Source organism: Acomys minous, assembly GCF_964271855.1.
Source record: "Acomys minous genome assembly, chromosome: 1".
In the NCBI taxonomy this organism is placed as follows: Eukaryota; Metazoa; Chordata; class Mammalia; order Rodentia; family Muridae; genus Acomys; species Acomys minous.
In genome coordinates this window covers 152949161-152962323 of record NC_140483.1, presented here as the reverse complement: position 1 = coordinate 152962323, position 13163 = coordinate 152949161, and the positions used below count along the sequence as shown (strand labels likewise).

General features: G+C 42.2%; 1 protein-coding gene across 1 annotated transcript in view; it reads right to left on the bottom strand.

Moving 5' to 3' along the window:
- The window catches only part of MUSK (muscle associated receptor tyrosine kinase), a 143063-nt gene that overhangs the window by 21643 nt on the left and 108257 nt on the right, over positions 1–13163 (bottom strand). Inside the window, exon 10 of the mRNA XM_084780050.1 lies at positions 11662–11825. Within this exon, the coding sequence (XP_084636176.1) occupies positions 11662–11825 (164 nt within the window). The remainder of the gene's footprint in view (positions 1–11661; positions 11826–13163) is intronic.

Sequence of the window (13163 nt, the reverse complement as noted above, 5' to 3'; positions counted from 1 at the left end):
CCAAAACCAAAAAAAAACAAAAACTAAACCAAACCAAAAAAATCCTCAAAACAAAACTAAACAAAAAATAAACAAACAAAAAAACCCTAAAACTAAAACAAAGCAAACCAAACCAAAAAGATTTAAAGGAAGGAAATTTAATGCCCTAAAATTTGTGAACTTTTTAGATGGTTAAGGAACACTGTTTAAGTTTGAAAAACTGATAGTCTATAAACCAACACACTTTTTTGAAACAAACTCATTGGAGTGAAACACAGTTCATTCAAATAAAGTCATGTTTGATAAGAAAATTTCAGTTTGGGTTGGTCATTTACTAATTACCCAGCAGGATCGTTAATGTAATGTACCATTTAATTCATAGTAGACATTTCAAATAAAAAGCTGTGACTAAGAATATAACTCAATCTGTGGTGACACTAGGAAAAAAAAAACCTTTAGAGTCATGGTTGCTGTAGTTCAAAAGATCAGAGTAATGACTAAGCCGTCTTGGTTCCAAAGGGTCTGACGTGTTGTTACGTCTTGGTGAAATGAGAGATAAAAAAGAGCAGGAAGCCGGGCGTGGTGGCACATGCCTTTGATCCCAGCACTTGGGAGGCAGAGGCAGGCAGAGCTCTGTGAGTTCAAGGCCAGCCTGGTCTACAAAGAGAGCCCAGGACAGCCAGAGCTGTTACACAGAGAAACTCTGTCTGGAAAAACCGGGGGAAAAAAAAGGGCAGGGAAAACCCTGTACTATGTAAAAGTTAAATAATTCTCTCAATGTCTTCGACCTCAGAATTATTGATCCAGGCTTTCACATCAAGTGTTAACTACTGAATGAAGCTAATTTTTTTTCCATGAACATCAAATGTAACACACATTGGTGTTTTTCTTTTCTTTCTTTCTTTCTTTCTTTTTTTCCCCCTTTGCTTTTCCAAGACAGGGTTTCTCTGTGTAGCCTTGGCTGTCCTGGACTCACTTTTAGACCAGGCTGGCCTTGAACTTACAGAGCTCCACCTGCCTTTGCTCCCTGAGTGCTCAAATTACAGGAGTGCAGCACCGTGCCCCAATAGGTGTGTTTCTTTTAATTGCACAAACAAAATACATCTTGTTGGAAAAGAAAAGCTACTACAGAAAACTGATAAAATTGGCCTCAGAAATAAAGAATTAGGAATCAATTCTCTGAATCCCTGATGCTTCCTTAAACCCCAGCAAATCTTTGTAATGTCATCAGTGTGGCTTAAGAACTGAATTCTCACCTATTTTTCAGTATTAGCCAAATACCCGCCCCAAAGAATCAAAGAACAATAGATTTTGAATAAAAACTTTAGATAGCACACATAGGCTTTGATTAGCTCCACCATCCAAGCATATGACCATATTGTGTGTGTGTGTTTGTGTGTGTGTGTAATCAATGTATATAAAGATATATCTTATATATCTAGAAACCACCGCTCCATCTATCTGTGAACAGCCTAGTCGCCATTTTGACTTTTTTTTTTCTCTTCAGATCAATGAAAGTTTATTGAATGCATAACCAACGCTCACCAGTCAGGGACACAGTATGGATTCGGGCACCAAGACTGTGACCCTGACTCATTCTCAGAGTAAGCTTTTGTTATTTTTATTATAAAATTTATTTTTAAAATTTTATTCACTTTATATCCTGCTGTTTTGATATTTTAAATATTTTTGGAAGATATTTATAAAACTCAAATTTTACACAGCTACCAAATTTTAGATTTCAGACACGGAAGCAAATTGAATGACTCAGTCCACCGGCTTCCTAAGTCTAGCATTAATAATGCTGCTGCTGCTACTACTACTACTACTACTACTACTACTACTACTACTACTACTACTACTACTACTACTACTACTAATAATAATAATAATAATAATAATAATAATCCCTGACTGTTGCTTCCACAAGAACTGGGAATTGAGATTAGAAAGCCCTGCCCCGTGTTTTCTGAGGGCTTTTGCGTTGCCCACCTGAAGCTGCGTGCCTCTTTAGTTCCTGGGACTGCTGGGAGGGCAGTCTTACAGGCAGCTGGCTCTTTTGAACACTGGGACAGAGGTCACACAGATCCCTTTCCAGAATACTGATTATTCCGGAGGGTTCTGGTAGACCATCTCTTAAAAATACGAGTTGCCGTTGTACACGGCACCCATTCCTGCGCTACCTCCTGGCAAACCAAACTGGCCGAGCTCCTTCTGTAATGGCGAGAACAGCGTTTGCTCCCGTACCTCTCCCTCACCTTCTCTGAACAGTCAAATGGCACATTAGTGCGATGCGCCCTCCCTTTTCTCTCCGCTAAGACATGTCTGAATCACCTTTTGAAATAGTACCTTCCGGTTTCTATAACGGAGGCACCATCTATTTCCTTTGAACTTCATCCAGAGGCACATACGGAGGACCAGCTATGTCCTGTTTGGTTTATGCCACCCCCTACTGTAGTGGAGGTACACTTGATAGCTGTCCCTCTCCTTGGATCTTCCCTTACAGAGGCACTGTCACATTTCCCCTACAAAGGTGATGGCCGGGGCTTCAAGCCATGCACCATCTTCAAAGCAGCTGGCGGCGTTCTCATTCCTCTATGCCTGTTGTCTCTACGTGACTCATTTGCTAAGGCAGAGGCCAGCAAGCACAACTCAAGCCTTGTCAGACTCAATTCTTAAAGAAATACTCAGATTCAAAAAAGGACCTAATGACTTTTGATAATATTTTAAAACTTTGGAATGTGGTCAGTTACAGCTACTCCTATTCACATGTACTTAAAACTAATTTAAATGTTCGCATGTATGTACAATGATGCATATTCTTTTCTTCAAAGTAACATATACATGACACTTCCTTAGTCTTTCATTTAAGCAAAATTTCGTCTTCTTTTGTTTGTTTCTTTTGTTTTTTTCAAGACAGGGTTTCTCTGTGTAGCCTTAGCTGTCCTGGACTTGTTTTGGAGACCAGGCTGGCCTTGAACTCATAGTGATCCACCTGCCTCTGCCTCTTGAGTGCTGGCATTAATAGCATGTGCCACCGCACCCGGCTCATAAAAATTTTGTCTTATAAACTAACGTTTAATTGACTGAATTGTGTACAGCATGTATGACATGGTACTGTGAAATTTGCATATAATGTGGCATGGCTAAGTTGAACTAATTCACATATGTATTATTTCAGATGCATATTAGCATTTGTGGTAAGAACACATAAGATGTGAGTGGTTTTCACAGGACACCTTACATGGTGCTAACTAACACAAGTCGCCATGCCCTATGTTAGGTCTCTTCAACTTCCTCCTGCGTCTGACTGAAACTTCTTATCCTTCATAATTTAACGCTTATGTTTGTCTTTCATAGAATTATTATTTTCACCTGATAGAGGAGAATATCTACATTTAAAGTGGTCAAAAAAATATTTAATGACATGTGAAAACTACATGAGACTCAAATGTGTGTCCGCAAATGCAGTTTTAGTTAAAAAGAAGCATTTGTACCCGTTTATACAATTTCCATGGCTGTTTCTGTGCTAAGCTGACAGACTGAGAGGCTCAATGAGGCCTGTATGGGTTACAGAGGGAATATATTAATATCTGACCCTTTATAGAAAATGTTTGCCAACCTCCGCTGTAGCGTGCCGATCAAATGTCGCTTTGCTGAGCTGCCAAGCACAATGTCCTCAACAGAGGGACGTGACCTCCCTGAAACACCTCTCGTGCTTCCTGTGAGTAAGTGAGGAGCTGTTCACTATAAAAATGCACTATAGTATAAAGAAGCAAGTCTTTTTATTAAAGACTAAAAAATGGAGAAAATTAATTTTACCTCTGCCAATTGGTAAGAGAAAGAATATAAGGTGGAGCAGGGATGGAGGGATCTAAGAGGGGTTGGGGGCCAGAGAGAAAATATGATAAAAATGTACAATATGAAATTCTCAAGGTACAAATAAAAATAAATATATTTCTAAACTAAAAATGAAATATATTAGTCACATAGACAGATATTTTGTATATTATATATTTATATAATATTCTTTATATACAGAAATATCAGAATTGAACCGTAAATAAATTTTTGTATCCTGTATTTTTGCTTTGTAGCATATTGTAAACATTTAAAAAATAAAGCTTCTATTCAATTTCCTTTATCAATAGATATACATGGTGTTCTTATGTTATATCCAGAGTGCAAGCAGTTGTAAATAATGTTCACAATTCTTATTTTCTTTGAATATATTTCTAAAAGTGATTTTTTTCTATAGATACAAGCTATTTTAAGAATAATAATAAAAATTTCTAAGTTGAAAATTATAAGACAGTGATTTTTCTCACTATTGAGAAGGCTTACATTATCACAAGAGTAAAGTGGACAGGGTGGGTCTCTTGATTTTTTTTTGAGATGTGGTCTCACTTTGTTAGCTAGGCTGGCCTCAAACTTTCAGTCTTTTGTCCCAGCTTTCTGAGTGTTGGTAGGCCCTGCATAGTTGCCACATCTGATTAAAAACTATTCTGTGACTAGTATTTATTTAACTTCTAACATGCTTAAACTGTTTTATTTTAATTTAGTTGCATGGGGATGACCTATGTCTACTCTTTAAACTCTTGGAATGTATAATTCCAGTATTACACTGTCTTACAAATAATCTGTGGTGTGTGTGTGTGTGTGTGTGTGTGTGTGTGTGTGTGTGTGTGTGTGTGTGTCTGTTTCTGTGTCTGCGTGCATGCTTGGTGTGAAGAAGAGTGAACAAAAAGCATGCCAAAAGAGAGATCCAAGGTCCACGAGCCCCATTCCCACCCCTCCCTGCCTTGGTGATGGGTGGAATTGATAGGTTCAGGCAGAAATGTTTGTTCTGTCAGGACTAGCATCCTTCCATACCCTGCCCCTCTATGACTACTTCCTCTCAAACAGTGGGTTTAGATGTGTTCATTGATACTAAACTCATCCATCCAGGGCAGTAATTTTGAGGAGTACCATCTCCAGAGGCCACAGTCTGGCTTTTGAAAATTTCCATCTGGGATATCAAGGGCAGGGAGAGCCTGCTTAGTTTCCCACAGACACTAGCAGGAGGCTTTTCTGGGAGGGGCAGGGTCCCCAGGCCTTCATGGCCAGGAACCCCACATTCTTGGCCCTTACAATTAATCTTTATGTGCGAGAACTATAAATCCTCCAGGGGCATGGGAAAGTGAATTGGCTTTGTGTCCACATTTATAACACATATCCAGGAACAGAGTGCTTGGTTCTACAAGAGGCAGAGAGGGCAGTTGTGCTGGCAGGCATGGTGGCGTGTCTTCATTGTCAACTGGCTAGATTGTCACATGCTTACATCATCTGGCCCTTAGGTAGACACTGGGCTTCACTGTGGAGTTCTTAAGAGTCAGTACACTGTCCCTAACAATTTATCTCAAAACGGAGCATCACAGCTGTACATCCAGAGATGAGACTTAGAAGAAACCGTGTTTTATTGGGTATTGAGTTATTTCACTCGGTGGAATTCAAATCAGTGTCTAGCGTTTTCTATTACTCTAAGTTGCTGCGGTCCTTGGTAAGACACTTCTGTGCAGTGTATGCGAGTCTGAATTCTGGAGTCTGTCTGTCCAAACTGCGATGGCGGCCTAGCACTTTGTGTGGTCTGGCGATTTTTGCTGCTCCTGGATCCCTGTGTGGAGAAGTGCAAATAATAACGCTTCTCCCTAACATCCCTGCAGTGTCAAGACGAGAACAGGTGCCGTGAAACTAACTGCAACAGTCACAGTTGCTCTTATGGATGAATCATCTGTATTTATGCAGCTTCATAGGATTTTGTTTTTGTTTTTGTTTTTGTTTTTGTTTTTTAAGACAGGGTCCCTCTGTGTAGCCTTGGCTGTCCTGGACTTGCTTTGTAGACCATGCTGGCCTCGAACTCACAGCGACCCATCTGCCTCTGTCTCCTGAGTGCTGGGATTACGGGTGTGTGCCACCATGCCCTGCTACTTCATAGGATTTTTTAAAAGCATTTTTTCCACTTGTTTGCCTTTTGGTTTTCTGAGACAGGGTTGCATTTAGCCAAGGCTGGTTTTGAGCTCCTGATTCTCCTGCTTAGCCTTCCCTGTCTGGCAGGTCGGTCTATATACCACCAAGCCTAGTTAATTGTTTGATTGTTATTTTTTGTTTAATTTGTTAATTTTGAGATAAGGTGTCGTATGGTGCAGATTGTCTCCAAATTCACTATGTAGCCCAGGCTATCCTCAAGCACACTATGTAGCCCAGGCTATCCTCAAGCACACTATGTAGCCCACTCTGGTCTTCCACTCCTGATCCTCTTCACTCTCTGCTGGGATTCGAGGTATGAACTTGTGTGCCAGGTTACCATGGAGAGTGTTTATGAAAGCCAGTTTTAGCAATTCTGCATATAAAGTACAGAAGATAAAACCTCTATAACTTAATTTTTTCATCTCTTGGAAAGGTATTTGTGGAAGAACGGAGTCAGTCTTGAGCTGTATTTTGAGATGCCTCATTTCTAGCTGAGTGAACAGTGCAAAGGGTTTCTCAGTTCCATGGTCCCTATTTGACAGGGATATGTTGAGGACATCTTGAACAGCATCTGACACACAGGAAAAATCCAGTTGACATTAGCTACCACTAAAATGGCTCTGGATACTAGGAATGTCCAAAAAGTTTATAGTTCTTAGTAGGCAAATCATTGACATGTTAAATTAAAACCATGAGTGACACAAAACATTATAATAATAATAATGGATTCTTACCTCCACTCTGGTAGCAGGAAAGGAGTATCCATAGGAAACCACAGGCCAAAAAAGAAAAAAAAAGTAAATAAGGACAGAGGGGAGTCAGCACTCCTTCATCTTACAGTTTAACCACTAAAACCAAGAATTCTTTCAGGCTCTTTGCTTTTACAAGGAGGCTAGAAACCACAGTAACAGGTGGAATTGGGCGAGATTAAGATGGCGCTGTCCCAGGGTGCTGTAGTTGTTTCAGATAGCAGCAACCACGGGCACCACTGTGAAAAAAAATACCTATTTCACCAAATTTTGCAATTAAGTTAATAGATAAGGTAGATAGACAGATAGGAAAGTAGGATTGAAGATAGATGTGAATAGATAGAAACAGATAACAAATAGATAGATGTTAGATATTAATATGTGTTATTGGCACTGGAAATGTGGTTTCTAATCACTAGCTATAGTATTACTATTAAAAGTGTTACTATCAATTAGTATTAATGGTCAGAGAAACTGCATCAGTCACAGACAGAGGACTGAGTCCAAGAAATCCGTTCGCTCTTTCCCCTATAATCCTCTTCTCCTTTGATATTAAGGAGCTGGAAGAGAGGCAGGAGGGGAGCTGGTTGTACAACAGCAGCAGGCCAGGTTTCACCTGTTCCCCAGGTTCCCGGGCCAAGGGCTGCTTATCAGTGGGCGGGACGAAGCAGAAGTTACAGGTGGATAATAAGACTGGAGGCTCAAACTAGCTTAGATTGCTGTGTTTGATCCTTAAATACCACCCAAGACTTGTGGGGGTCTGCTAAGAGCTTATAATAAATTCCACTCCCTAAGGGAAAAGAAGATTCTAGAAAGCACAATTTCTCAGTCCCCAGTGACTAGAGAAAATTAACAATTTTCTCTGTGTATGTCAAGTCTAGATTTCAATACATGGGTTGCACATGTCATTTTGGGACCTAGTCAGCCCACTGTTTGCTAGTGAATGTATAAGTCACCTAAGCTTGTTTAGAAATTTACAATATTAAAAAAAATGCTTTTAGTATGGATTGTGGTGTTAGGCAGCAAAGACCTCCAAACTCCCATCCCCCCTGACATGAGTGACTATGCGTTAAGTCGAATGGCCAGAGGCAGTCCTGTGTGGAATAACAAACAGCTCCGCCTTCAAGCTCTCACCTTGACTTTCCTCAATGACAAACCACGACTGGAGCTGTAATCTGAAATGAACCCTTTCCTCTCCTAAACTGCTTTGGCCAGTGTATTTGTCACGTGAACAGAAATGAAACAGGAACAAGGACTTACTCATGCCACTGAAAATGGGAAACACAGCCCATCCTAGGGATCATGGCTATCTCATTCTCTACCACAGGCCGAGGGGCTCTAGTGACAAAGGGAAGGCATCTTGCCTAATATGTGTCATCCTGTGAGATTAAGTCATAACTTGGGCCTTTGGGGGGTTATGATGATGGGTAACTAAGCTTCCTGGCTCATGGGGACAGGCTCAGGAGCCTTTTATGATGCCTTTTGGTGACTACTATCAGATGTAAATGCCCCAGAAAGAAACGTACTCTATTTCTCAGACAATGAGCGAGGGGCTGAGCAATGCATGGATGACTCCTGGGGGAAGTGAAGGCTGGTCTCTCTTCTCACTGCCCTTCAAACCCTAGAAAAATCCTCAGACAGAACCCTAAACACATAGATGCCAGCTCTTTCCACATCCAGTTTTCCTCCTGGCATGAGTAAATACACAGAGGTAATGCTTCCAGGTGAAACAGTGGCTGTGACAGGGAACTGTGGCGTGCAGGGCATGAGGAGAGAAATGACAGAATGAGGAGGCAACTATAGTGGAGACAAGGGGAACTGAGAGAAGGGCAAGAGAAGACATTCTGTCAGACATCCCACCTTTTTCTAGCAATGTCAAGAGAGGCCATTAGAGACAGGGCTGTCTGGGGAGGAGGTGGCATTCCCAAGATCTGGAGACCTGAGGAGATCATGGACATCCTAGCTAAAATAACCCCCTCTCCAGGCCCTGAATGACTGTGGTGTTAAAGATCTCAATTTCAGTACAGTGACTTCGCCTCCCTGGAATATGGACCAATGGAGCACTCTAGAGTTTGAAGTTAGTTTCTTTGGATTCCAGAGAAGTCTTCATGGGCATCCAGCATGTGGTCCTGATAAAGGAGAGGTCTTAGTCAGCTACACCAGGGTACTCATTAGGACTGCCTGCGGAGAATCGGATAGGGTCAGATCTCAACCGATGACACCTCCCAGAAGGCAGGTGAGGAGCTAGAAACTAGAGCAGGAAATAACGCAAGCTATGTAGGGATTTCCCCCAACAGATGGGCGGGGTTTTGATTAACCATGACCCTGAAGCCCTTCTAAGTTTTTTTCTCTTTTCTTTATACTCACAGTTCTTTACTTGATCCTCAGCACTGTGGAACAGTGTGATAATGCAGAGGGATAGGCTTAGATATCTCTCATGAAGTCCTGAAGAAGGCGTAGAGCCAGAAAGGGCTTGACTTCACTGGGTTATAGGTGCAACCCTTCCTGATGCTGTGTGTTCTGTCTAATGGCCCCTCTCTAGCTCTTAGAGACCACACTCTCCGTGATAGCACCAAGTTTCACTCCTAGGGAATCCATACAACCTTATTGTCAGACCCATTGGCCAATTCAGACATCCCTGGCTCCAATCTTGATGGCCATTGGTCCTACTGCGGTGGCTGGTGGACATTTGCACTCAACCCTGCAGCTACAGCATTTGAAAACCTTTCTCTGCTACTGCCTGCCAAGGCAGACACCACTCCCACTAGTCTAGCCCCAGCCCACTGTGCTTTCCTCTGGTCTTTCACTGCTGGTTATCCCCATCCTATACCCCTGGATGTTGCCTTCTATACTGACAGTTTCATAATGCTCGGAGCTATGAACCACAAGAAGAGTCCACTGAGAGGGCAAGATAGTACACTGGGTAAAAGTGCTTGCTGGAAAGCCTGACAACCAAGCTCCATCTCCAGAATGCACTTGAAGGTGAAAATATAGACTGAGTCCACAGAGCTGTGCTCTGGCCTGTATACATGCCTATAGCATGTGCTCTCTATTCTCTCTCTGTCTCTGTCTATGTCTTTGTCTCTCTCTGTCTCTGTCTCTGTCTATGTCTTTGTCTCTCTCTGTCTCTCTCTCTCTCTCTCTCTCTCTCTCTCTCTCTCTCTCTCTCTCTCTCTCACACACACACACACACACACACATACACATACACACACACACATTAAAGTTATACAATTAAAAAAAGAATATATCACTACATGTTAGGATTATGTATCTCTTGTTGCTATATTCCATTGTTACTGGACTTGCATCTGGTTCTCACTGGTTAGCACAGGGTTGGAGAGATGCTACTGCTCTGTAAGACATGTGTCAGTTATGCTCAATGACTTTTATAGTTTCTGAGTTATCATGCTGCAGAATGAATGTTCTTTTTGTGGTGTAGAAATAGCTGTTTTACTAGGTTCTTTCCTTTCTGTCCACAATGCTGCCTCTATGATCATCTTGATATCTATTATTAATAGGCTCTAAAGATTACCAGACTAAGGATTGGAGGGGGCGGTCCTCCCAGCTACTCTGCAAGAGGAAGGTGGAGAGCAGAAAATTTGGATACACATTTTTGGAGATTGCGGAGCCTAATCTCTATATACCAAATAGTTAAGATAAAGCCAAAAGGAGGGTTTTTAAAGCTCCTCTAAAAACAAATCATAGTACAAGGGCCACATTCAGCACATTTAATAATGCATACAAAGTCCATTAGAGATAGCAGGGTGCAGTGTAACTTTGGTCACTTTTTAATTATCTTTGCTATGTTGTGTCTCTTTGGTGTCTCATCATTGTCTGGATGAAGTGGCACCCTTAACTGATTCAGTGACCAAAGACCCTATAGACAGACAGATCCTCCAAGGACATGGTAGGGGTAGCCCATTTCTCGCCTTGGTGGGCATGTCCCCCAGGTCCAGCCTTGTTTACCACTACTTATACTCTGTGGCCTCTGTTCATTTCAAATTAAAAATCATAGGCACTATTGGAAAGTCCTCCGCCGGGGAAGATCAAAGAACTGGGCTGTAATAAGAAACAGCAGGTTCCAGGAGCTGGCCCTGAGTCCTCTCAGTGCTGGCCTTACATGTCAGGCCAAACACCTCTCGACTGGTCCTTGAACAGTAGGCCTGCTATGAGTCTAACATGCCTGGCATTTCCTGATACAAGGATTATTTCCACCTCTAGGAATCCCACAAATGTGCCCAGAAGCCTTTTGGATATTTAACTTTTAAAAATAACCCTTCACAACACGATGCAGAGAGCCTAGAAACCATGTGTCAGCTGTTTCCCATGGGAATACCTGCAAGCCCACTGTCACTTGGATAACACGGGGAAGAAGAAGGAGGAGGAGGAGGAAGAGGATGAGGAAGAGGAGGAGGAAAACCTAGGAAACAGCCATGTGGAAACTGACTCCAGCATGTTAAATATCTACCAACTTTCTGAGAACCTTGGGAAGCTTGGTCAACCCAGAGAGGGGGGGTAGCGGAGGTGCTAAAAGGAAGAATGGCGAAAAGGAGGAAGGAAGGATGGAAGAAAGGAACACAGAAAGGGAGGGGGAAAGGAAGGGAAGAGGAGAGGAAGGAAGGGAAGCAGAAGTAGAGGGAGGGGGAGGAAGGGAGGGATAGGGGCAGGAAGAGAAGGAGGAAAGGGAAGGAAAGAAAAAGAAAAAAGGGGAGAAAGAAAGAAAAATAAGGTCCTATATTGGTATCCATCATTTGAACAAGAATGTTGAGATTTAGTTTTTGACACCGTAAAGTCAAAATCTATGTCTCCATCACCCATGAGTGTCAAAATGAAGAAGGGAATGGCCTCCGGGGGACCGCCTCTATTCCAGACGCTGTTGAGTGCCCGCTGTCCCCTCTCCTGGAGCAGTGCAAACACACAGCACCTACCTGCTATACTGACAGTGGCTGCAGCCTTTGCTGTACTGTATTTCTCGCCATGCTTATTGGTAGCTATGCACGTGTAGAGTCCTGGCCTCGTGATGAAGAGCTGGAGCCTTGAGTCAATCACTCGGTCTTTCACACTCTCTTGAATGGAGCCAGAAGAAACCTGGTGGGTATGGGGAAAATAAAAGGTAGAACTAGCTTACCCTTCCCTAGCACACCACAGCAGTAGTCCAGAAGGGTAGAGCATTTCAGTTTTGATCAACAGGCCCGAGGAGAAGTGCAAACATAGACACAAGTTTCCTATGCCTAGGACCTTGTGCCTTGTAAACCTCTCCGTAAGAGCTAGTATCATTCTCCACCCTTTGATCTAGCTAGTGATGTGTTCTGAGATCACTTACAAAGCTCTGGCACATCGTGGCTTGTTTTCCTTTTTATTCTGGAGCCTGAATCCTTTGATAAATAAGCTAGAGAGAGCTTGCTGGAAATGGTGGCTTGAACGAAAATGGCCCCCATAAGCTCGTAGGGAGTGGCACTATTAGGAAGTGTGGCCTTGTTGGAAGAATTGTGTCTCTGGGGGTGGGCTTTGAGGTTTCAGATGCTCAAGCCAGGCCCAGTGTCTCTTCCTCTTCCTGATTCCTAGGGATCCAGATGTTGAACTCTTTTCTCCTCCAGCACCACATCTGCCTGCATACTGTCATATTTCCTCCCACAATAATGGACTAAACCTCTGAACCAGTACGCCAGCCCCAGTTAAATGTTTTTCTTTATAAGAGTTGCCATGGTTATGGTGTCACAGTAATAGAAACTCTAACTAAGACACTGGAGGATGAAATAAATATGGCCTATCTATTCCTCAGTAAAAGCCCCAAACCACCAAACATACAAAGAAAGCTATTCTGGACTAACCAAGACCCACCCAAGCTGCTAGTCATAAGAGCCAGACTAGCCTAGTGTTTGGCAATCCTGGCTCAAATCAGTAAAACCACCCCACTGACCCACAGATGTGACAGTCAACAGTTCTCGTTTTAATCCACTCAACTTCAGCTGGCTTGTGAGATAGCAACAGATAACTAATACCAGCTACAATGACACTCTTTGTAGATGCACTAACATGTATCCTGAGCTGCAGATAGGAAGAGACAAGATTACGAGGTTTTAGACTCTAGCATCTGAGTACTTCTCTATAAAAGGACATCAGATTGACAGATGTATAGTGAGAAAAGTGACTTGTGAGACCAAGGCACTCTGAGGCACAACATACAAAATATCCTGAACCCTCAAACCAAAAGTCAAATGTCACTGAAGAGCCAGAATATCAATATATTAGCATGTAACTGACAGATTAATTATACAAATACCTGCTCACTAGTCATTCAGGAAAGTCTGCCTATATTTTCTCTATAATCTTTAAATTATGTTACTTATTTATTTATTTTGCAGAAGTGTGTGGGTATGGGTGAGAGTGTGTGAACTGATCCTTTCCTTCCATGATGTGGCTCTC